The sequence below is a fragment of the Platichthys flesus genome, chromosome 10, assembly GCF_949316205.1.
Source record: "Platichthys flesus chromosome 10, fPlaFle2.1, whole genome shotgun sequence".
Lineage (NCBI taxonomy): Eukaryota > Metazoa > Chordata > Actinopteri > Pleuronectiformes > Pleuronectidae > Platichthys > Platichthys flesus.
In genome coordinates, this window is record NC_084954.1 from 11,338,911 (window position 1) to 11,364,554 (window position 25,644).

General features: G+C 42.2%; 1 protein-coding gene and 1 long non-coding RNA gene across 4 annotated transcripts; one reads left to right on the forward strand and one right to left on the reverse strand.

Annotated features, from left to right (window-relative positions):
- The first annotated feature begins 5,695 nt into the window (after positions 1 to 5,695).
- On the forward strand, positions 5,696 to 24,023 carry grhl1 (grainyhead-like transcription factor 1). Of its 3 annotated transcripts, none has more exons than XM_062396869.1 (16): positions 5,696 to 5,842; positions 7,942 to 8,131; positions 8,442 to 8,515; positions 9,587 to 9,720; positions 9,937 to 10,172; positions 10,840 to 10,922; positions 11,313 to 11,466; positions 11,555 to 11,666; positions 11,789 to 11,883; positions 14,783 to 15,026; positions 15,841 to 15,968; positions 18,588 to 18,616; positions 19,335 to 19,420; positions 21,534 to 21,619; positions 22,009 to 22,073; positions 22,647 to 24,023. In XM_062396869.1, the coding sequence occupies exons 1-16, from the start codon at positions 5,823 to 5,825 to the stop codon at positions 22,759 to 22,761; spliced, it is 1,851 nt and encodes a 616-aa protein (XP_062252853.1). In that variant the 5' UTR covers positions 5,696 to 5,822; the 3' UTR covers positions 22,762 to 24,023. The 3 variants fall into 3 exon arrangements, with proteins under 3 accessions (XP_062252853.1, XP_062252854.1, XP_062252855.1); XM_062396870.1 differs by having other exon boundaries at positions 15,847 to 15,968; XM_062396871.1 differs by lacking the exon at positions 5,696 to 5,842 and adding an exon at positions 5,988 to 6,004.
- LOC133961630 (uncharacterized) lies at positions 13,367 to 15,847 on the reverse strand. The gene is made up of 2 exons (XR_009922031.1): positions 15,470 to 15,847; positions 13,367 to 15,392 (listed from the first exon to the last, which is right to left on the reverse strand). It is a non-coding gene; the product is annotated as an uncharacterized LOC133961630 (long non-coding RNA).
- Positions 24,024 to 25,644: the final 1,621 nt, after the last annotated feature.

The window sequence follows — 25,644 nt, forward strand, 5'->3', positions numbered from 1 at the left end:
AGATCCATGAATTATTTTCTGGGGAAATGGTGAAAAACTGAAAAATCCTACGTCCACACCAAAATCGAATGGCTTCTCTCCTGTCCCACATCCCTCCACCAAGGTCCGTGGAAATCTGTCTTGTAGATTTTGTGTAATCTTGTTTACAAACAAAACCTCCCTCTCTATTCAAAATACATGAACAGTTAAAAACCTCAATTAAATGTTAAACCTGACCACTTTTTATTTTATTTTCATCTCTTGATGAAGAGAATTTCCCTCTTGGATACAAATGATCTCAACTGTAGTTTAGGCTCATCTCATGGAGCCAAACTACTTGAATTTTGTACATTATGTGTTATTATTCTGGCTGCTTCTCTCTTTTGCTGTTTCTAGCAAATTATTGCCATGCACGTGTAGCAAGCATCATGTTATTCTGTTTTCCTCTTTATTTTATTTATTCTACTGAGTTTTCTGTTTATGCATTCATTACATCTATACTGGCAGTCAATGTTTTATTTTCCATCACTGTTATATCTGCACATTGAATTAATCAATTAACAACAAAACTATATCTTATCAACTTATAGCTATGGTTTAAGACAATTGTTGGTCAACACAAACTGAAGCAGGAAACATGATCTAGTTGAGAGGAAGGTGTTTTATAAAAGAATGTTGATGAAACATCATCATCTTCCTCGTTGTGGCACATTGTGTCAAATCATCACAGTGAGCCTGCTTCGGTCCTGGGCACCACACAGTGTTGTTGTGAATATTAACAGTCTCTTTAATACACAGCCTGAATGCTCGGTAACATCCACAGCTCAGGGCTGAAACATCAACGGTGTTGTGAAGCAAAACACTTGCACACTGAAGAATCCCAGAATCCCACAACACCTGGAAAAACCACTGACCTGTTTCCTTCCCCGTGTGTGTGTGTGTGTGCGTGTGTGTGTGTGTGTGTGTGTGTGCGTGCGTGTGTGTGCGTGTCTTTGTGAGTGTGTGAGCACAAGTGTGTTAGGGCAGCATGCGGGTCTGCATTGCCCTCAGTGTCTGTGACTGTTTTTACTGTCATCACTGGGAAAACGTGTGATAACATCTAACACCAGCCTCAGCAATAAACACTGCAGAACGTCACATAGGTTTTGCAACTCTGAAATATACCGCATGCGACGCTCTGAATACAAAGAGTAATCTGAGAATGACAGAGAGAGAAAGTCCAGACCAATGAGGTTGAAACAACAAAGGACACCACGAGTAATCTATTAGACGGGAGGGCAGACGATCCCATAATGTCAATAAGACAATATTTGTAGTGGTCCAGGTAGAGTTGAGTAGATGTAAATAATAGTCCCACTCACATCTCTTTAAAACCTTGGGCCCCGTGAGCGTATACAATATGTGATGTCTGTTAACATTTAGACAACGACTAACAGCATGATAATGATCTTCAAACACATTACAACACTGTGTCATTGTTCATAGAGGCCGGTCCACTGTTTAACTATCAACAGAGGGCTTCACTGTGACCTCCCAAAACTTTGGCTGCACCTGAACTGACAGTCCACTGCCACTCCAGCAGACCTCAGATCAGTTACACGCGCTCTCGGCTCAGACAAGTGCTCACATGCCAGAAAAAGGGGAGGCAGATTTGCATCTTATTTACATCCCAGTTTGGTGCCTGGAGTGAGTTGGGATTGGCGTTAAGATCAAGCTGCCTTTCCAGGATCAGGGAGGGGATAAGGGAACGGAGCTGCAGAAAAGAGGGATGGGAGAAAGAGCGAGGGGTTGTGCGGTGACTGGTGTGTGTGTGTGTGTGTGTGTGTTTGTGTGTGTGTGTGGCTGGGAAGGGGGGTTCTGAGTCCCTCTAAGTAAATGGACACTAGGCATCCTGGAGGGTTCGATGTCGTTGGAAACTGTTGGAAACCACTTTATGTCAAGTTGCACTGATGCATGTGTAGATTTGATTGTTCCTTCATCAGTGTTTTTTACGGTTTAGGCTGTTCTGCAGCAGTTATCATCTCTTCCTGTGTGCTTGTGTCTGTGTCATCTCTTCCAAAGAGCTCATCTCTTTGCCTTTGGCTATTGATCACCAGTAACTACAGCAAGCCTGCCCTGGATGTGGGTTCTCTTCTGTTAGAGAGACAAAAGTGGATTTTAAGAAACTCTAGTCTTTCAAAACAGGGACGATTTAACCAGGGTTTCTTCGCCTTTCTGGGGTTTTACTCCCGTTCTGTAAGTAAACATGCAAAGTAATGCAAAATGCATTTCTTGATCAGATGTCACAAATTGATTCACAATACAAAACAAAGGAGCACAGGCCCAATTTAAAAGTAACGATAAAAGCACAAGTGAGGGTGAAACTGCCATAGTTAAGGATCCACAATCCTGGAGCAGGGAAAAAAACAGAAGGTCCTGAAAATTCTGTTGGATAAAATTGGAGTTAAAATTTCATCGGAAGCCAGTGTGAAAAGAAAACACCAACAGAACTGATCAAAACTTTGCTGTAGAGTCGTTGGAAACAGCCCAGGGATATCATGCCAAAGCAGGTGAGGAGAGTTTAAGTACACGAAACATGAAAGTCTTACTTTTCCGCAGCCTGTGGCCAGGACAAGCATCTCTGTTTTATTGCCATTGAGCTGCAGGAAATCCTCAGCCATCCAGTTAAAGTATCAGTTGAAATGTTGGGTAAAATAGTCAACTTTGTGATGTTATGATCTTAAAGGAGTCCCAAGTTGCATTTCCCCACCATAAAAAAATGGAAATCAAGGTTGGTTACTGCTCAAAACTGCAAAGACCAACTGTTACCAAATGTGGTACACCACAAGAAAAGACATGCAGATAGAAAGACATAGTTACTGGCAGCAACTGAAACCCTATCAGAGAGGTAGGAACCAATCCAAGGCTCATCCAGAGACCTACTGCATTCAAAACACAGAACTTGCTTACAAAGTATTAACGTGGCACAAAGTATCATCATCTTGATCAACTACAACAGTAAAACATTTCTTAAGAATTGTTGCATCAGTAATAACAATCTAAAATGTACCGAATGAGTACAACTATGATGCTTTTGTGGTATTTTTAAAGCTACACCTTTGTTTTGCTTTGTCGAAGTGGCACTTTTACTTTTAGGATTTTTGTCTGCATCACCATCATCCTCTTTTTTCCCGGGAGAAACTCAACGGTTCTTTTCTCAGGTTTGATCTTGTGCTTTGATGCCGACTCTTGTTTTCTTTTGTCTGTTTTACCCCCCATGGTCTGGCCTCTGTGCACTCTGTCGAGTCAGCATCCCGTCAGACCCGCCATCAGGCCCAAACTCCCACATGCACACATCCTCGTATATCCTCCCCTTACAGTATTATCCAATGTGCTTAGTGCTTACACAAACAAGCTCTGGGAGAAGCAGGTGTCCTACCAATGAGATAAATAAACATTAAACCAGGATCCAGGAGCAGGCGGGTGTGTGTGTGTTTGTGTCACAGAGAGGGGGAATGAGTGTGGTGGAGGGGGGGGGGGGGCGTTACAGTTAGTTTCTGTCTCAGTGTGTATGTAGGGAGACACTTTGAATATTGCTGATAGCATCAGTTAAGCCCCCTCTGTCTCAGACAAAGCTGTTTGTTTTCACTCACAGTTTCTCTTTTCTTTGTGTGCTTTTGGGTTTTAAGGTTTTATTGTGGTTCATGCGTTTTATCTTTTTATCACAAGTGGCCGAAAGCTAGTTGTGGAGGATTATGATGAGACAAATCCAAATACCAAATGTGACAAAATATATGATGGATAGATGAATGAATAGATGGGTGGCTGGGATAGATAGATAGAGAGAGAGAGAGAGAGAGAGAGAGAGAGAGAGAGAGAGAGATAGAGAGAGATACCCATTGATTTGCAAGCTTCATCGTCTCATTTGCACGCTTTTGATGATTTAACAGACTCATTTGCCTGCTTGTCCCCAGCAGCAGTGCAGGCTGACAACAATCTGTCCTGCAGGAGAACGTAAACAAATTATCTGCTATCCTCCACTAATGTGAGCTGAAACTTTGAGTGGACATAAGGTCCAATATTTTTTACCTTTCGACCCCATTTCCGGATGCTCATAAGGAGTTTGTATGTTCAGATATCATTTTTTAAGAGATACTAATGATTGAAGTCCCTTATTTGAGGCTTTTGTCTACCGCATCAAACATGATAAAGTTTACCATATTCATGGCCTTGGTGAGGAAACTGCTGGTTTTGAGAGGGGATGCACTGTTGCCAATACTCTGCATAGATACTGATGCCAAGTGAAGCTGGTCTCAGCTTGACATAAATGATGTAAACTCAGACATATCATTTATAAGTTTATAAATTGAAGTTGAAGGTTTGCTCAGAAAATATTACATTTAAATTCAGGCACTCCAGGCCTTCTTGTGGCAGGGGGGAAACGGACATGAGCCTAATGTTGCGAACATGTAAAATTTGCCCCAAATATCCCATAAAAAATTTGGGCCTGTTATGGCAAACATGATGTGCGCTATGTGGTATAATCTGGAAGTGAACCTTACTTTACCCATGTGGAGGATAGTGAATCTTGCCCAAATAACACAAAACAAATACGGGCCACATTTGGCACCTTGAATTGCAGGATTGCCGTGGACCGCCCAAGTGCCATCATTCCACACGGTTTAGGCTTCCTGCCTGTCTGCTTTGCTAAGCTGCATTTAATTTCAGCAAGGACATTTTAACTGTAGTTTACCGCTCCAGCAAATAATTGGTTCACCTCAAACTCAACTATTTGATCTGTGTAGCTGCTCAGTGATCAGGAAAAACACCCTGCTCACTGAGGACCCCTCTCACCCCCTCCACCACTCCTTCACATACACTGCCATCAGGCAGACATCATACAAAGTCCCTCCTGGGCTCACAAATATCTACAAGAACTTATAAATTCCATCCGCAATAACCATCCTGAACAAACAGACACAGCACACTAACCTGTTTTCATGTATGTATCTTTTATGTTTGTTCTTTAACGGTCCTTCTCATGTGTCAGCACCATGTGTTTTAAATGTAATAAAGATTATCTTTTAGTACTTGGATTATTCTCGTCATAATCCTGCACAACTAGCCTTGGGCCACATGAGATAAAAAGATAAAACACATGACCATGAACCTACAATAAAACCTTAAAACCCAAAAGCACACAAAGAAAAGAGAAATCTATCTATCTACCTACCTACCTACCTACCTACCTATCTATCTATCTATCTATCTATCTATCTATCTATCTATCTATCTATCTATCTATCTATCTATCTATCTATCTATCTATCTATCTATCTATCTATCTAGCTATCTATCTATCTATCTATCTATCTATCTATCTATCTATCTATCTATACTTGATGTGAGTTGTGTGTTTAGACGCCTGTTGATAAAACAAACTGTTTTTATTTCCCTCCCAATCCTTTAACCCTGTTTACCTTTGACCATTTATATTAATAATTCTCCCTCCTCTCCTCAGACTGATAAAATCTCAGTTGCTCCTCCACAACCTCACCTCCCTCTGCAAAGCTTGCAGGTATAGGGGCGACCGGCTCAGCCAATCAGAACCTGGGAGTGCGCAATTGACAGCATGGCCCCGCCCCGCCGGCCACCTGTAATCCAATCCGCGGGCCCGTCACAGGTAAAACCGGCCTCGATTTCATTGCATTGCCCCAAAAAAGCGAGAAAAGCCGACAAAACCCGTTTGACTCCGCCGGGGACGCGTTGTTTGTTGCGGCGGCCCTCATCCAGTGTTTTCCACGGCCAAAGAAGACGGATCGGATTTTCAGTACCAACTAGAAAGTCCAGTTCGACCGACCGAGATGTCACAGGAGCATGACAAGTAAGTTAACCTGACTCGCCATTTGTAGCCTGCACCGGGACCAGCTTGTCAACAGAACATTTCAATACTCGGGCTTTCTGGACTTTTGATTTTTGACTTGTTACTTTAATGCACTTTTTTTAAAGAACTCCCCGTGGCACATGTGGATCGCTTAAAGCGCAGGTCGCACCTCTGACCCATTTTATTCTAGGCAGCACGTTTATCTAGAATTAGAACATAATCATTTTTCTCTTCAGGGCAAGTAAACTTCGGTGGGAAAGTGACTGCAGCTCGCAGCCTCCTGCTTTCCCATGGTGTAGGTGCGCTTGTTTCACCTGTCATGTCCCAGCCTGTACAGGTGTATCTCCCTCCACCTGTCGTGCGAGCACCGCGGCGCCTGTTAGAATAAAAGCACCGTCCCGTGATGGGCGGTTGGCTGTTTGGTTTTCCTTTTTAAGCTCTTAACAGTTCTGGCTTATGTGGATAGTCCTACCGATGTTTGTTCGGGCATGAGCAGCTGAAGAGAAGGGGGAGAAAAGGTGTGCGTGGAGGAGTTCTCCTGCTCATGTGAGAAACCAAATCCCCAAAAACTAAAGGGTCATGTTTTCATATTTTTCACGTGAGGGTGATCGGTCGTATTCCGCATGTTTTTGAGTGTAATGACAAGGAGACTTTTGAGGGGAGTGAAATTGTACACCTGCTAGGCGTTGGCCCCGGTACAGACAATGTCAGCAAGCATAGGGCTATATGAGGTCTTAGAGGATTTTACTCCACATGACTCCAATGTTTTTGTCAAATTTATATTGTGGAGGGGAGGGGGGGGGGGTGGTGAGTGAAGACGTCTAAATGTTATTAAAAAATTGTATTTGTCAACGCTTCATGTGCATTCAAGAGGCCTGGGAATTCATGCTGCCTTGTTTATTCCCTGACTTCTAATTTCACTACTGCTCGAAAAGCAAGACAATCATCACTTTTTTTTTTCGTTCTGTTGTTTTTGTTGATGGGTGGCATTTCCTGCCAGTAAAATAAACTGCAATGTTATATCAGATTGCAGCAAAGCACAATTAGATCTAGGATTACTAATTATCACTTGGCTGGGGCCATTGAGAGGAGAAAGGAAAAGCTGCATTTGTTGTAGATACTGGACGTGGAAACTGAGCCGGTCCCGTTTGCACTCCATCATAATGACTTTGTTGTGGCAGAAATTCAGCAGGTGGATTATTGAAGGTGTGTGTATGTGTGTAGTTTCCACAGTCGAACAGGGAACGCTCATCATGTAGATGAAACTTTGATAACAAAAGCCTGACTGAAGCCTTTACTGTGTTCTCATCATTAGGCCCAACGTGTCTTAAGTAAATAGAAGCCGAGCAAACATTTAAATTTATTGTAAACAGGCAACTTGTTCAGTATTTTCTCACATGTTAAACAAAGTCATTTCTGTTTGAATGAGTTAATCGCACCTAATTTCATAATAAAGACCATTAGAAGCAGCAGAGAACACAAGCTGCTCTATTATCTCTGGTCCCGCACTGTCCTGTTTACAAAGCACAGACTCTGAAGACCTCATGAGGCCTCACAAGCAGGTGAGGAAGAGGAGGAGCGCGATGCCTTCAGGCGGTGACTGTGCATATGTAGAAAAAGACTTGTGATTACTTTTCACAAACAGGTTCACTTAAAAAAAACAAAGCACAGTGCTGTTAAACACAGGAATGCAGCACGGTCAGGTGCGTCACTTGCGGTCACCGCCTCAGCCAATGAGCGGTCGCGAACCAGAGTCGTCGCACTGGACGAGCCTGTAGAGCATATTTTTTTGTCTCGAGACACCCCGGTGGTTCGATGGCTGAGATTTGTTGCACAATCGTGGAAAATCCAGAACAACAGGTCTCTCTGACATGGTTGATCTGCGTCTTATAACCTGTTTGTCTGTTTTTTTGAGGAGGCCGTGATTGTAGGTCCTCGCCCGGGTGAACTCACATAAATGAGTAGTATGAAACATGCGCATTTAGTGTATTTGAAGTCACATCTACTCAACCTCCTTTTCTGAAACATAACCAGACCTCTGCATTTAAAGAAGCATGAAGAGCCTGATGACTAACATATGAAACTCCGTCTCCCCACAGTAAACGTGCGGTCCTGGTTCTCCAGAACGAGCCGGGCTATGGCGGCCAGCGTCGATCCTTCACCACAGAAGACGAAGCCTGGAAGTCGTTCCTGGAGAACCCACTCACAGCCGCCACCAAGGCCATGATGAGCATCAATGGAGACGAGGACAGCGCTGCAGCTCTCGGCCTTCTCTACGACTACTACAAGGTACCGGGGAAACTTTAGAGAACTACTTCCTGGACCATGCAGAGAAAAAACAAAATCTCCAACTATCTGAGCTCTTTTGTCATGAATCCAAAGCACAAAATCTGACGTCAGGGGTTTTGTTACAAATCCTTACAAGCTCTACCTATGTGATCGTCATTCACACTGACAACACAGCATCAGGCAACATCTGTGAAGCCCAGCCGAGTGTCATGTAACTGATCCGGTTGCCCATATAGACAGCAGGATGACCCGAGTTGTTGGATGTGATGTGGTCAGATACTGAGCGGCTGTGTTTACCCTTCCCATACAGGTGCCCAGGGAAAAGAGAACAATAACCCAGAACAAGCAGGACGCACTGGTCTCAGATGTGGATCCCAACAAAAGGTGAGCGACGGCCCTCACTTAATATCCCCCCCGACCCCACCTTTTTAAAAACAAAAGCACAGCAGGTAAACGAGGGCACGACGAAAATGAAGAGATTGCAGCTCCGTAACATTCTCTGAATATTGTTTGAGGATTATTTTACGAGAGCTCATTAATTAAAAGTCTATTGAAACATGCTAACGTGTGTGTGTGTGTGTCATATCCTTGGATGAACAAGTTGTTTCACCTAAAGCTCAAAAAGTGGACTTTCAGGAAGAAAACCATTAAGCTCAAGCCTGAACCAATTCATTTATTACTTAAGCTGGTTTTGTTCTTTACTTAACACGCTGTTCTAATGGTTTTAGAACCTTTACTCATCAGGGCATGTCACTGAGCTCAAAATCAAGTGACACATATTACAAGAGTTGTAAAAGATACACAAGATATAAAGCTTTAAAATCTTAAAAGGGGATTTTAAGAAATTGTCCTAAGAGCTGTTTATTTAATTGTAAAGTAGAAACACACTTAACCGTTTTACCTACATCATGCAAAGCCATATTTAAATTCAATAGAGCCAGAGTTTTATTCGGATCTGCACCAACTTGCACACAAGACATCAGTGCCCTAAACATGTACAATCCAAGAATTATTTTCAGAAAAAATCAAGGAAAAGGTTGAAAATCTCCCAATGTTAAAGAAAGAGAAACATAATCCTGGACTGGCACCAAATGTTAATGGTGTCTTCCGCCATTCGAGCCCGCTCCTCCACAAAGTGTCATGGAAAGTGGTTGAGTAGTTCTTGTGTGATCCTGTTTACAATCAAACAAAGAATTGAGAAAAAAAACATGACCGCCTTGGTCGAGGTAATGATGCCTTAAGCACAAGATAAAAATGTAATGCACATGAACAATGTGTAAATACATAACACACACACATACGTTAACGATAAAGACTGTGGAGTAGTTTTGTCGAGACATGTAAAAAAAGAGAGAAAATGTGAGGTACAGTACTTTTGGAGCTTTGGTACGAGAACTTAATTAAACATGTCAGATAAGACTTTTACTTAATATGAGTTATTTTCCTTTGTTGCAGACACCAGATCCAGGCTGGACACCCCAATGCTCCACTGCAGGAGGCTGGGATGGAGAACAGGATCCAGGTCCTCAAGGGGCCCTTCAACCTCCTTCAGTTGGCCCAGGACAAGAGGAACCAGTTCCCTTCACCAGGTCGGTTTAAAATGAGATGATATTCGTTTTGGGGGACTTAATTTGTGTCCCCATACTGAAGGGAGGTCCTTTATAATGTGACTATAAACAGATTTTGGTCCCCACAACCTGAGTAAAGCCTGCACGCACACACACACAAACACACACACACACACACTGTAAGCAGCTTAAAAGCAGAAAACTCGAGCATCAGTTTACCGATTTCTGTCCAATCAGACACGACCGTCACAGTTTCCATCGCTGCCTTGCCAAACTACCCGCCCGTCAAGACGGAGGTGCCCACCCACGGCTTCTCAGTGACCGTGCCAAACAACTGCGCCGAAACCGACGGCCACGTGAGCGTCTTTGACCGGCAGCTCACCCACAACGGGGTGCAGTACAGCCCCAGCAACCAGTCCCGCACGCCGCCCGACTCCACCTTCTCCGAGAGCTACAAGGATGGTTCCCAGGAGGTGAGTGTTTCGATCCCCCTCTTTCTTAAAAAACCCTGCCGCTGCTCTCCCGCCACCGCCTCCCCTCCTCCTCCTCCGCCTCCTCTCCTTCCCTTTCCTCTCCTCTCTCAGAACTCTCCCATCAGACAATAGGACGTTTCACCCGATCCCATGGAGCCAGCGGTGGGCTCAGTCTTCCCCTGGTTTTATTTGAACATGCCAAAATAGTGGCTAGTGTGTTATTATGTCATTGTCTCACCCACACAATAAAGTGCTGTACTTTTCTCCTACAATAGCCAAAGCCCTTTCTCTCCTCTTTCTATTTAACCTGGAGGCGAATTACCTTATAAAAGCGTAAACCAACAAAACTCCGGTACAGGAGGGGGGGGGCAGCGTGGGTTTTAGAAACGGAGTGTACAGGCATTTTCCAACAAAAAGAAAAAGGAGATGAAGGGGAAGGACGAATAAACAGAACCTAAACAAAGTATGATAAGTGGTGGAGGGAAGAGAGGCAAACACAGAAGAGACACGAATGTAAAGTGCTGATTATTCTTCTGGTGAATTAAAGGGAGAGGTAATTGATAAATCATTTGAAACCAGATTGAAGTGGCTGTTTATTTCTCTTTTTGCTCCTTCTTAATTTACACTTCTCCATCCTTCTCTCTGTGTCATCTTGGTGCGCTCGCAGGTGTTTTCCTTCCCGGGAGATCTCCAGTTACGCATGGCCTCCATGGCGCCCGAGGACTACACTCACTTCAACACCGTGCCGGGGTGAGTCTTGCCGCCGTCGGCCCGCCGCTCCACTTGCAGCGCCACACCACCATTCAGCTTTGGACACGCCGTGGCAGAATGGCCTCATTCAGGGCGGTCACAGGGGAGACACCAGACTCCCACCTGTGTGAAAGAAGAGTCTGCTGCACACAGGCCTTTCCTGGCCCCTGCTCTGACACAGTTCAGCTGCGGAGGCTTTATGAAGCGTGCCCCATTAAATTGAACCAAACTGTTTTATTTCTGCAGCGACTCTGGAGATTTTGATCAATTTAAAATGCAGAGAGATCACGTTACACAAAAAAGAAAAGCACAGTTTTTCTTGTTTGTAAAGTCGTACTTGCTTAGTTTTTGATATTAACTATCGTCTGGATCTGTTTCCCTGCCTTTCAGGAATAACTTTGAGTACACACTGGAGGCGTCCAAGTCTCTGCGTCAGAAGACAGGCGATGGGACCATGACCTACCTCAACAAGGGCCAGTTTTACCCCATCACCCTCAGGGAGATCGACAGACAAGGCATGCAGCAACCCATCACCAAAGTCAGGGTAAGTGAGAGGGAGAAAAACCGGTCACCACACACTCTATCTTCTTTACGACTGGTTAAGTCTGAACTGTGTGTTTTGTCGTTTCCAGAGTGTGGTGATGGTGGTGTTTGGAGAGGAGAAGTGCAGAGATGATCAGCTGAAGCACTGGAAGTACTGGCACTCCAGACAGCACACTGCCAAGCAGAGGTGCCTGGATATCGGTAAGAGCCACTGCAGTTCCGTTTCACTCTCAATTAAAAGACGCAACAGTTCCTCATTCAAATGTCTAAAGGTCTCAGTTCACTTTATTCCTTTGTCACTGAGCTCCTGTTTGTTGTTCCAGCTGATTACAAGGAGAGCTTCAACACCATTGGCAACATCGAGGAAATTTCCTACAACGCCATTTCCTTCACCTGGGACACAAATGAGGAGGCCAAAGTAAGACTATAAAACACCCCCCCCCCCCCCCACAAACACACACAAACACACACAAACACACACACACAACACACACAACACACACACAAATTAGATGTGTATGTATGAGGAGGTAGAGAGTGTCGTCCACTTATGACAAGGTCAGTGGTTCAATCCCCAGTTTTAAGAAGTTTGGGCAAGAAAAACCCGAAATTGCCCTTTGATTGTTTGAAAAGATAATAAATGTTCTATATAAATACAGTCCAAAGATTTCTTTACACCCATTACCCATAAAAACAAGTGCAGTGTTTGGCTCACAGGCTCACTGCTAATCCATGTTCTCCATGCACCTCCTTGTTTTGAACTCTTAATACGAGCTGTTAACTTTTCGCATGAACACACTTAAAGCCTTAAGCCAAAAATAGACCGCTCCACTCTTTTCATTCTCCTCTGCGGTTTCTGCTGTGGTGACCGAGTCGAGGTTTCAGGTGTTGAAACCCCCGTCATTGTCGATTAGCATCTACTTTGTCCGAGGTGATCCTTCAAAACAATTGTTATTGAGGAAAATGTGGGCGTGAAATAAGAGTGAGGAGGCCGTCACGTGTGTTAGTGTGCGTGTGTTTGATCCAAATGCATACATGCACACACTCTTTACTGGTCCAACCTGCCTGTCACCCCTATTGTGATGCCGCACGTTAAGGTATTTCTGCGACAAAGTGTGCAGGAATGAGGAAACACAGCGAGGACCGGATTGGTCGGTTGACAAATAAAAACGCTTCCAGCAGGTGACAGAAAGGAGGAGTTCCTGTCCTCTCCTCCGCTCTCCATTTGTTTTGTCTGTCGTTGACCCTGATGTCGCGGGGCTTTGTGGTACGGTTTCTCCGTCCGCCTGAGATGGACGATGACTGGCGGGCAGGCAGACAAACGCATAAAGAGACAACATGGTGCCGTGCTCCCTGTAGGCTGCGCTGCACTTAACACATTCAACACACACACACACACACACACACACACACACACACACACAACAGGATGTTAGCCCAACTGTCTCATGACTCGAGGCCTGTGTCCATAGGATGTTCATCCTTGTGTGTGTGTTCATGACTTCACCGTGTGTGTTTTTGGAAGTACCGCCCACCATCTTGTTTAGCCGTCTCATCAGTGCGGTGTTGGATGACAGGTGATGATTTGTGTGTAAGCGTGACTTTCCCCCCCGTGGTGATCACCCTGCAGCGTGTATATATATTTTTGCTGTGTGTTTGCGAAGGGCAGCCCCTCCTTTTAATGTTTACCTTCTCTGGGGCTATTTCACTGGAATCATCACAAAGAACATGTGCATATGATCTTTCACGGCTTGGTTTAAAAGCACAGTTTAAACTCTCCTCACTACTCAGCCTGATGTCCTTCATTCATCACAAACTCAGACTTATCATTTAATCAATTCAACATAAGAATGCCAGAAACTACAAATATATTAAAAAAAAAATAGATTCACAGTCACCCCTTAAAATTCAAATATGTATTTATTGTGCTTTATTCATTTAAAGTCTGGATATGCCTGTAAATTCTGTTAAAATACTCTTCCTCCAAAACAATCATTCCCAGACATTAACTATTTTACATCAGCATGATTAACTGGATTCCTCAGCTTGTCTCCACATTCCATATAAATAAAGTTATGTTTCAACGAATAGAGCGTGCATTGTTCTCCGGGCGCACAATAATCTTTATCGACTTTTTTTTTTTTTTTTTAAATGCATGATTCTTGTGAAATAATACAAATACATTTGAGTATGACTGATATCAGTGTGACCTGCTCGTCCGTTAGTTGTTTCAAACCGTCTGTTCTGAGACTGTTTTGTTGACATAATGACAACCTGTTTTCAATACAAGCACCAGAGGCCTGTTCTACAAAGGAAGTTCGACACGGCCAGGATATCTTTTGTTTATCTGGCTTCACTGAACCTAACATCAGCCGCCTTGGGATAAGTTAACCTGCATCAGAAAGCTGGTTACGAACTGGCTCCGTTAAACGTTGCTACGAGCTCATTTATATAAAAGAAAGTTACTCATCATTAATAAAAGATTCAATATTATATGAGAGGAAACACTGATATCTGAAAATAAATTCAGTTGTAGCAACGTCCAAAAGCAACATTCAACGAAGGATTGCTCCTTTGTCTGATGATGAACAAATTGTCATGAACATGTAATGCAGAAGCAAGAGAAGAAAAAGTAGTTAATATCTGATGAGTTTAAAATTATAATATTCATATATAATGATGAGCCCTGTGATCATTTTTTAATGAGTTCCGTTAGCTTTTTTTTTTCAAATTATCATCAGAGAGTCTCCTAATGTTATAGAATAACAGCGATAAAATAGTACAAATTATTAATAATTTCAGAGAAGTCAGTTTGATATGAAATCGTTGTTATGTTTATATTTATTGTGATAAACTCTCCCTCAGTTTGTTTGGGTTGTGGAAAAATGCCCCGATATGTAAAATTGCCATTTCCCTTTAATTAATTATTTCTACAGGATCCTGTAGAAATGAAGACTGACTTTAGCCCTGAAATCCCAGTTTAACCTGGCCTTACCTCTCTAACCTCAGACCTTGCTGTATAGTTCAGGCCCCAGGTGAACAGAAGATTGTCTCCAGTTCAAAAAGCCTGTAATGACTGAAGTCACTCAATAGAGGGCAGCACAGATCACAGAATACACTGCTGCCTCAAGTGTTTCACAAAGACTGATGAGAACAAGTAAAAAGTTGTAATGATTTAGAAATAAGTGAATTTGTCACATAAGTTGCCTTTTTAATTGACAAATATTATAATTATAATCCATTTCAATTCTGAAATTAGATTTTTTTCTCTTTGTTGTCTCGTCTTTGTCTTATTGGTCCTGTCTTCTTCTCCCCAGATCTTCATCTCCGTCAACTGTCTGAGCACCGACTTCTCCTCTCAGAAGGGGGTGAAGGGTCTCCCTCTGAACCTGCAGATCGACACCTACAGCTACAACAACCGCAGCAACAAGCCCATCCACCGCGCCTTCTGCCAGATCAAGGTGTTCTGTGACAAGGGAGCGGAGAGGAAGATCCGAGACGAGGAGAGGAAGCAGTCCCGCAGGAAAGGCAAGGTGGCCGACCTCAACCCTGGCCTGTCCTGTGAGTCACTGTCGAGCTACTTGTTGTGAATTCTGATCAAACACTGGACTGAACCTGTGGGTTGTTCTCCGTGTCCATACATGGCTATATTAGTGATTAAATGGATATGCGTTGATTTATTTAAGGAAAGATGTAGTGATTAGATCCATCACACCTTATAAAGCATAGCAAAACAAACCCTGATACACAAACTGCCCTAACTGTTCTAGGGCAGCTGTGGCTCACGAGGTAGACTGGGTCATTTACTTACCAGAAGTTTGGCAGGTCATTCCCTGTCAGCCCCATTCACCCAGGAAAAGTTCTGGAAAATGTCCGGACCTCAGTGCATGTCTGAAACTAGCTTGGGTTTCATCCAAAACGCTGACTCTGCAGGAAAAGGAAAAATATAACACTCATGTATTATACTTCCCAAGTTTGAAAACCTACCAAAGCACCAAACCCACATTGTGACAGGAAGTAGCAACCACACCAACCGAACCGGGTCCAATTACTCAAATGATTCATTTGATCTAAGACAAGCCCCCAGTTTGTTGCAACCCTGTTTGAAAAGAGGAGACCACACATGAGTTGGGACTGAAAATAAATATTTTTTACAAAACTGAATAGATAATTAACATTACTGACAAACACGACGTGGTAAAAGTCTGGGGAGAGAGAGAGACTGGCTGACTGCCACCAGCTTACATAACGAAGCCGGACCAGTTGCGCTGAGGCTGGGAGTGTGTCGTCCCAGTACAAATAAATGAATAGATATTTCTAAAATAACCTTCAACATGAACACGCTCATTAAACTGCTTCTTTTTTTCTCCGCCAGTTACAGATGTCAAAGTTCCCATCCTCCAGAAGCGCAACGACGTGACCATCTTCAAGATGATGTCCGACCATGAGACCCAGCCTGTGCTTTTCATTCCCGACGTCCACTTCTCCACCTTCCAGCGCCACGTGAGTGCCAGTCACAGACACAAAGCTCAAGCACTGTAGAGTAGAACACACGGTAACAATCAGTCATCTCAGTCATCTCTGGGTAAGAACATGTGTTTTGCTACAGTTGCGTACGACTCGCGGCATCTTCGGTGGTCCGTAAACACTTTGTTTTTGAGCTGCCACCCACTCGTCAGCCAACTGGGTCGGGCTGACCAGCTCGCTTGTTAGTTGGCAATAACAGAGAATTCTGTTTTCGAGCTCTGGCGAAAGCACGACATAGTGATGGATGTATTTTAGGCTGCCTACCCAGCAGATTAATCATTTACCATTGACACAAGACGAATCGGGTGTTTCAGACCAAATGAGCTGTCAGATCAACAAATGGTTTTGTTTATTTGATAAATAGTCTATTGAAATTGAATTGAAACAACATTGAAAGTAAAAAAAATGTTATCATGAGCTTAATAATGAGTATTTAAACTAAAATAAGTGCAGGAGAGTTATTTTTATATAGATCTATGTTTTATTCAATTCTGGAACTCTTTAAAATATAAAACAATAAATAAAACCAAACTGTTCTAGATGCTTTTTTCTCACCCCCAGAATTTGCTCAGAGGTTAAGGATAAAGGTAGAACTGAAGATACAGAGAAGACAGCACTTTTGTTACAGATGCATAAAATAGGAGCTATATAGTTTGATAGTGTATATAAGGATATAAAAGACAGTTGACAGGCACATACAACCTACAAACTGATCCTACAGTCCGTGGCGTGTGTGTAGTTTGTCATGTTTTTATCAGTGCTGACCAGCAGCTCCTCTTCTCTGCGACTGGACTCTGAGCTTTGCTTCTTCCAATCAGGACGAACGCGTCACATGACACTTTAAGATGTTTGTGCACGTCCACCCAGCCTGCACAGATTAGACACTTTTCACTTTTTCTGTGCGAGTCCGATGAACTGCTTTATTTACGAGGAAAAATACTACACAGAAACAATTGAGAAATGTCCCTATTAGTGAACTTAGAGCCCCCCCTGCTGGTCAGAATGCGACCAATCCCAGCTGAACACAAGTGACACAAACTCTCTTCTCCCGTTGCCTCATTCTGGCTAAGTGGACTTTGCTACCAGTGAGGCTGCGACACAGACGGCAGGTTATTTTTGGTTTGGACGATGACATTGATCCTTGCTGAACTGTCCTAGACCACGCTATCAGTTTCTGAAAAACCTTGAGTTTACTGGGATCCTGCTCAAAATAGAATTCTATTGACAGCAACACCTGCAATCGATACAGGCGCAGGGCAAAAAGCACCGAAAAGATGGCAGCTTTCCAGGAATGAAAAAACGTCCTTTTCAAAGAATTTTGAGAAAGGGATGTTTGATGTATCTAAAATAATGAATGGGTTTAATTCACTTGGTGATTTTTCTTAATGAACAAAGTTAAAGCAATTTATTTAGTTCCTTCTACTTCTAATTTCACCCGCTTCTTAAGAGGTTAATACATCTGCTCAATCAGAATAAAAGTCAAAAAAAGTTAGCAGCTATTTGGATGTTAATTGTACTTATTTTATTTTTGCACTGGTCTTGCGAGGTCAGTGAGAGAATTTTGCCTTCGTCATATATGATCATAAACTTGATATCTTTCAGTTTACGACTGCTGTTCTGGGTTTTTAAAACTGAAATGAGCATTTCTCCCCAAAAATAAGATGATTTAAAATGGTCAAAAATATCATAAAATTCGATAAGATTTTTCCATTATCCTGTAAATAATCTTGTGGTCACTGTTGACCCCCTGCCAGGGTTCGGCCCCGCTGCTCTTTGATCACCGTCTCTCCAGCTGTAACCGTAAAGGCTCTGCTCCACATATATAACTCTGCAGCTGATTTGCTGCCGCGTGTTGACCAGGTTGGCTCCCGGTGATAAGGACAAATAAATGGGTCGACACAGGAAACCTCTTAGACGTGGCTGTTGACTTTGTCTATGGACTGGTTGACTGATTAAGGCGCCAACACAAGCAGTCAATGGTTTTTCCGTAGACTTCCAGTGTAGGAGGTTTATTTCAAGGATGTAAAATATAACAATTCATCGTTAAAAACTAGACCTATGTTATTAATGTTGTTGACATTAATAACATAGGTTACACATTATCCAAAGTGTTTCCAACTGTGTTCAAACCCAAGCGAATCCACAATTTTATTGCAGGTAATGGTTTAAGTTTGGTCAAATTTGAATTGCCTTATAATTTCTTTATCTGTGGCTTTGCCCGTCTCTGCGGGGACAAACCACGATTATTAATTTCCATTTGCAGCCTAACGTGATTTATACTTAAATACATAACCTCGGTTGTAAATATGATGTGCGCCTGAGGTACATTTTCTTTGACAATTGGTGGTGAACACAACAACTCCCATGATCCCACACTGCTTCATGATCCTCAAAGTAGTTCAATTGTAATTGTTTTGACTGTGAGACCCCTAGTGGCCAAAAATGACAGTTTTCATCTCAAATATTTGACACTCAAATCGGAGACGTCTTTTACTATAAGCTATTCAAACCATCTCTGAGACTACATGTATAGATTTGTTTGATTTATACTTGTGTTCCATTAAATAAATGTCTCCCTCTCGGTTTGTCTTGCAGTCTTTCGCAACAGAAGATGGAGAGGAGAGGTGAGCCTTGATTTTACACTTGTCGTTTCACACCACATACCCTGATCGCCAAGATTGACAGAGTGACAGAGTTCTGGCAGCTTACCCAAAACGAAAATTGGGGGAACCAATTCTATTATTGGATATTTTTATTCTATTATCTTTGTACACATCTCTTTATCAACCATGTCAGAGAGGCAGAGCTGCCATTTGTTACTCGTGCACTGTGTGGGAGAAAAAAAAACAACCTTGCACCGCAACCCTGATCTTCTCTGGACATTACCCGGAGGAGCTTTGTGCGTGAAAGCGAGTGTCTGACCTGGACATTAGATGGACTTTACCCTGCCAGCTCCCTTGTGTAAAGTCTGTGTGACTGAGCCGATGTGCAAACAGATAAAACCTGGCTGACAGTAAATGTGATGCAATTATGTCATGAATATCTTAATTGTTTTTATTGCGATTCCAGAGCAGTTAAATGGTCTGTTTTATGTATTTTATCTTTTCAACCTCATGCTTGATTTCACACATTGACCATACGCTGTCTAACCACACAGCAGGTTTTACCCAATCTGGTTTAGTAGTTTTGAACTGAGACAACCGGTGGCTGCTTCACGGTAAAAGGAATGCACGCTGTTTCTAGGAAAAGCCTCTGAGGGTTTGGGCATGTGTGTGTGTGTCTGTTAGCTGGTTACAAAGGGCAAAGCAGTGATTTGTGTGTGTCTTTGTTTGTCCACTGCAGCCCGGGGATGAAGAGATTACCCTTCAGCGATGACGAGTTCAGTTCACCCCCAAACAAGATGGCGAGAGTGGACGAACCAAAGAAAGGTACGGTTTTTGTGTCTGTTTGTTTGTGTGTGTGTGTGTGCTCGTGCTTCGACTGCTCACATACTGATGAGGGGTCTTGTAATGATGCTCTCATCTGGAGGTAAATCTGTGTTTTAGAGTGTGTATGTGTGAACATGCATGTGTGTGTATGTTGGCTGTGGCCAGCCCCTGAAGGCACCCAACACACACACTCTCCCTGGGCCATGTGATTATTCTAGGTCTTTCAAAACACACACACACACACACACACGTGCCTGAGGCCTCCTCTAACCCCACAAAATACCAGTGATCTCCACTTGCACACACACATGGAAACAAGCCTGTGCCCTTCAGCCCATATCCTATTCATAGGCATACTGTAAAACAGGCGCTTTTAATACCAAATATGTGACTAAAGGATGTGCCAGCTGGAGAAGGAACATTTTGAACTTAAACAGGTTCTAAAGGTTCTTTTAGAACCTGCTCCACACCGATTCTGGTTGAAAACATTTGCATGTAGACAATGCAGCAGGATTTTGATCTGGAATCTTTCGATTCAGAGTGAATTAGACCAAATCAGGTGTCAAAGGTTCCTTAGAAATAATGAGATGATGCCATTGCTGGAAAAAAGTATATAAATCTTTCAGATGTAAAAAAAAATGTTTACTAGCTGCATAACTTATTTTCTCTAAGCCCCTAAAATAGGCTCATCACATAAACTCTTCTTATTGTTCTATCATGGTATTTGAACTATTCATACAAAAGTCGTAACCTCAAATGACTTCATTTTAAAGAGATGTAAGCCAAAAAGAACTTTGTCTAGATGATGCCATAACTTTTTGCATCTTGGAATAATTTGTAGTAGGTGTAACAAAACTAGAATAGTACTGTTGGGCCATACCTTAGTCAAGGCCCAACAGTTCACACTTATAGAAATATAATTATATTTCTATAAGTGTGAACTGTTGGGCCTTGACTAAGGTATGGCTCGGCTTCTTACACAATCTAACTAATTTAACCATATCACCCCTGTTTCAGAATCCGTGCACTGGCTGCCTTTTAATTTTAGGATTGTTTTCAAAATTATTTGAAAACAATCCTAAAGAGATCCTCTGGTTAGGTGTTTCCAACCATTCCAAAATTCTAGGCTGAAAACCAAAGGAGACAAAGCCTTTGCCGCGGAGGCCCCTTCACTTTGAACAATCAGCCAAAAGAGATTAGACCTGCAGAATCAGTTTCCTGTTTTATCTCTCATCACAGATCTCTTTAAAAAGCTTTTATCATATGACGTCTATGACTTATTATCTGCATCTTTTTTTATCATTACTTTTTTTTTAAATCCACTTTGAATGAAACTAGATAAAGTCAAAGGTTTGGGGAAAGTTTTATAACCTTCACGCAGCAGCTGTCATGTTTTTCCTGTTCAAGAATTTGCAACCTTGAGATTCCAACGGGATCAGTGGTGACGTCTTGAGTGAAACATCAGTTGGTCGGTTGTGCAGCCTCCTTGAAATGACATCTCAAATAATGTTATCGCTGGCTGCTCCACACCACAATGATGGAAGCAGAACTGTGTGCCCTGCACAAACCAAAGCAATAGGACGTTTTTTACATCACTAAACAGTTGCTCGCTTTACTTATAAGAAGTGCATCAAAGTCTTGTGGAAGCAATAACGAATTTGAAGTGAGGCCCACTTGGAAATACAGAAATAGTTTTTCCTCTTATGTAGAGGCTACAAATCTCACAAGGCCCTGATGTCTGAAAACCGTACAAGAGAATGTGTTGAGAGCGAGGTTTATTTTGAGAAGACTGGGTGTAGTGAATGAGGGGTGGGTCTGTCATTCTGTTTGTTTTGATGAATGTGCTTTTTAAGTGGGCTTTGTCGGGGCCTAGAACTAAACCCCTTTTGAGTTTGGATCAGTGCAGTCTGGCAGGGATGCGTTAAAGCCACAAAGCCTCAGACTTACAGAAATATACCGGACCAGCAGTGGAACTGTTCGGCCTCACACAAATAAATCCTTGATTGCCTGCAGCTGACTCTTGTCTGACGTCTGACTTTTGGTTTACGTTTGTGTTCAACCCTTGCACTTTGCCCTGACACCCACCTGCCTCCTTTCTCCTTACACCACACAGTGCTGCTGTACGTGCGCAAGGAGACGGAGGAAGTGTTCGATGCCCTCATGCTGAAGAATCCCACGCTGAAAGGCCTGATGGGTGCTGTAAGTTGTCCTCAGTTTACTCTGTCGGTAATGGCTTTTATTGCATTAAGGGTTCCTGCAGGTCTGGGGTGATGGGGAGAAAGCAGTGGAAACAAGGAGGTGAAAGCTTCCTGGGAAGGGAGAGGAGAAGATGAGGCAGTGGGCAAGGGGTGGCGCGAAAGGCAAAGAGGCAGGTGTCCGGTTACATCAGGGGTTTAGAAAAAAACAAAGACATATGGAGTGCAGGAGCTGCAGATTATGGAGAAAGCAGCTGTGGAGTTGATGTGTGAAAGCAGGTGAAATGTGTTTGTGTAAGATCAGACACAAATGAATGAGCTCCTCTTTATGTGGATTCTGTTTGATTCTTTCGAGAATTAAACACTGATTTGTATTTGTTTTCTCCCAATCAGATTTCAGAGAAGTACGAGTTGCCTTTGGATAAAGTGGGAAAGGTGTATAAGAAGTGCAAGAAAGGGTGAGTACCTGGCCCCAGTTTTAGTTTGAAAACTCCAGGGCTGTGTTTTTGTCTGAGCGGGATGCTGCAGTCATTTGCTTCCTGATTGGTTCTTATCAGTCCCGACTCAAGCAGCAGCTAATGCAAATGTTTGCCAACTCTTACTGCTGGTAACCGTTTCACTGTGATGTCAGTTCAAGAAAATAAATCATACTTTTCACCATTGCTGTACCTCATCTGAATTATTAGCTGTAACTTGTCTGGATGGAGAGAGAGACTGACCTTAATGATTTAATAATTCTATTTTCTGAGGTATTATGAAAAGGTCTTACCTCCTAATGCTCTTATTATTAGGAGGTAATCCAGCTGGTCTGGATCAGTCCAAAAGTAACTTCTCACTATACCATCACCTCGAAATGTAAATAATTAATGTGTATTCTGGGATGTTCCCCTCCTGTTTTCACTTTTGCTGATAAGATGAGATAAGCTAGGCTTAGCTTAACTAAGCAGCTGCGGCACACGTATAAAACAGTTTTATGGGGTGTGGGTGATGTAAACATGACACTAATCTCACCTGTATGTGTTTTACAACAGAATTCTAGTCCACATGGATGACAACATCATCAAGCACTACTCCAACGAGGATACCTTCCAGATCAGCATGGAGGAGATGGGTGGCATGTACAAACTCACCCTCACTGAAATCTGATTGGACGGGAGGAGGTGACGTCATCCTGAACAGCGGGGGTGGAAGACAAAGGAAGCCATCATAATTAGTGGTTTACACGTTGAGCTATGTAATGATTATGGACTTGATCTATGATGCAATCGTGTCGTCTGTGTGCGGCAACACACAGATTTTAAACACAAAGTCCCAAAAGTCTTATTTAAAAAGCCATAGCTCTTAACAGACCATGTTGATTTGAGATGTAAGTTATTCATTTTGCTTGTTTTCCCAAATTTTCTGCATGAGAAACAACAAATGAGGACACGTATGACACCTTTGTTTTGTATTTAGTGAGTATATGACTCGCACATCAAATATCAGTGTCTGTTTTTTTGTACTTTTTTTTTTTGAATGTGCCTGATAGTGGTGCTGCTATACCTCATGCTATGCAAGCAGCATCGTTCCTCCTACATTGGAATTGTTACCAGGAGACACGGCCCATTTGTCCCTTCCTAAAGCCATAGCACTGATGATTACAATCTGTAAAGTTGGGTTCTTAGCCACAAAATGAAGTCAGCAAATTGTTTATGGAGCCTGAGTGGTTCGGTGTATTAATGCTAAACAACCCGGCAGTATTTAGTGTGTAAAAACTTTCTTCGACCATCATACAATTAGGGTAGAGTAGTGTGAATGTTTGTTGTATTTTTTTTTTTGCATTGAATTCATGCTGTTTTTAAATGCAATGGCATTTTCCTCAGATCAACTCAAGTAACGGCCTCTTAGTAAGTATTAAATTACTAAATATGCCAATTAGAATTCTTAAACACCGCTTCCCTTTCCACTGTAGAGTCATTTTCTGAATGATACTGAAATAGGTCAATGAATGTCTAGGACAGTTAAAAAAATTCTGTTCTGGAAGTGCAATATAATAATTAGGTCATTCACAGAAGAAGTTCCAATGTTGCCATCACTACAGTATAAAAATACATATAAACTGATAAAACAGTTTACTTGTTGTTGTAAATATATATACTGAAAAAAAAAGGATCTATACGATCCTTCCTTTTGTATCTCAGTACTTATTGTGTATATATTTATTAAGAGAATGGATGTGGGTCATTGTTCTTTTTTTCCATATGTACCCAAATGTCTATTATTCCTAATAATATAATGTCTTTTCTTTTTATATGAAGCTATTCTAACATATGTCAAGGGACAAAAGTAATTATGTTTTTAACTGATGTTTTTTTTTCTGCTTTGGAAAAGATTTGATGCACAAAGTGGCCAATAAAAGCTCTCGAGTAGCTGCTGTCTCGCTTGTTTGTCTGACTCATCTTCTCTCAAATCATTTTTATTTCAATTATAGACAGTCGCCTTACAATAAACCATTTAATAACTTTAAAACATTTTTTAGATTAAATGGTTTAATTTATTAACATTTGGTCTGTCAGTGGTTGAGGTGTTGAGCTGCAGCAAAATTAACTGCGAGACTGTGCCAGGGTTCTCTATGTCCGTCCACAGGAGCAGATGTCTGGGCTTCCACTCCAACCCTGTGGACAGGAAACAGGCATGACAGGGTTGCCTGGTGCAGAGAAACCTGGCCACAAATTCCAACATGCACCCTTTGATTAAGGTATCGACACAGTTTTTTTAAGGGTGCAGTGTGTAAAATTTAGCTGAACGGGATATATTGGCAGAGATTTTATAATCAAATAATCCTAGTGATGTTTTCTCTAGTGTGTTTCATCTAAATTGTACAAATTGTTTTATTTACCATAGAATGGGCCCATTATATTTAAATACGTTATATTTACATGAGGAGCAGGCCCTCTCGATGGAGGACGACATGGTTTTATTACAGTGGCCCAGACTGAACAAACTAAACACTTTTTTAGTTTTTATGACGTCTGAGGCCTACCACAGGTTGTTTTGTATTTTGGAAGGGGAGGGTGAGGTGAGGGGGTATTCGGCTGCAACTACAACTTCACCACTAGATGTCACTAAATCTTACACTCTGAACCTTTAAAGCTGTTGACTATTAGACATTTTTTAAGCTGTGGTCAGAGCATGACTGTATGGATAATAATCTCAAAGTATTAAGCCAGCCCACCACTTTTTTCCAGACTGAAATACCTCAACAACATAGATATTGAAACTGGATACAGCACCACTGCTCATTGCACCATTTTCCTCCCAGTGGCCACTTCTGGCAGAAAACCCCCTGTTATCCAAAACAGCTGTTTCCACATAGATCTCAATAAATACAGGGATGATTAAAAAACATTTTGACAGGCAACGCCCACGAAAGGAATCCGTTATTTTAAAAATGTATAATTTTTTTATAAGATCTACAGCATTATTTTAGAGTGTGAATAGCTTTTGTTCCTTGCATATCTCTAGTAGCAGAATTTGAAGGATTTCAAATATTGCATTTACCTACTGGTCTGAATTGAAGGCGCAAAATTAAACACTTTGAGTAAAAAATATGTGTAAATTATACGATTTTAAGTTTGCAGGTGTTATCATTTGATACGATGTCGAGCTGACTATTCTGTATCTCTGTCAGTCTATTATAAACATGCACTAATGCTTATGCAAAGGTGAAATTATTGATCATAAAGATAATAGGGTCCCACCTATTTGGGGAAATGGATTCTGTTAACTGGTTCTTCTTTGTTCCTAGTTGATTGTTTGATTTGATTATTTCACAGATTTCTCAGCCTTCATCATTAGGCACCACACAAGCTCAGACCGTCTCCAAGGGAACTCCTCCAGGGAGCCCTCAAACCTGCCTCCTGTTCTTTTTGTTGCCAGGACAACAGACGGCGAACTCGCAGCACATGAATCAGGGTCTCATAGCAACAGATTGGCTTAGAGCTCGATCGTGACCAATCAGGAGCCAGGTGCTGGTAGAGGAAGCCCTGC

What these genes read in the sequence shown, in the direction of transcription:
- grhl1 (XM_062396869.1), top strand. Translation starts at nt 5,823, where the DNA reads ATGTCACAGGAGCATGACAA. An exon ending in ACAGAAGATGGAGAGGAGAG is followed by an intron (nt 18,617 to 19,334) that starts GTGAGCCTTGAT and finishes TGTCCACTGCAG; the next exon opens with CCCGGGGATGAAGAGATTAC. An exon ending in TATAAGAAGTGCAAGAAAGG is followed by an intron (nt 22,074 to 22,646) that starts GTGAGTACCTGG and finishes GTTTTACAACAG; the next exon opens with AATTCTAGTCCACATGGATG.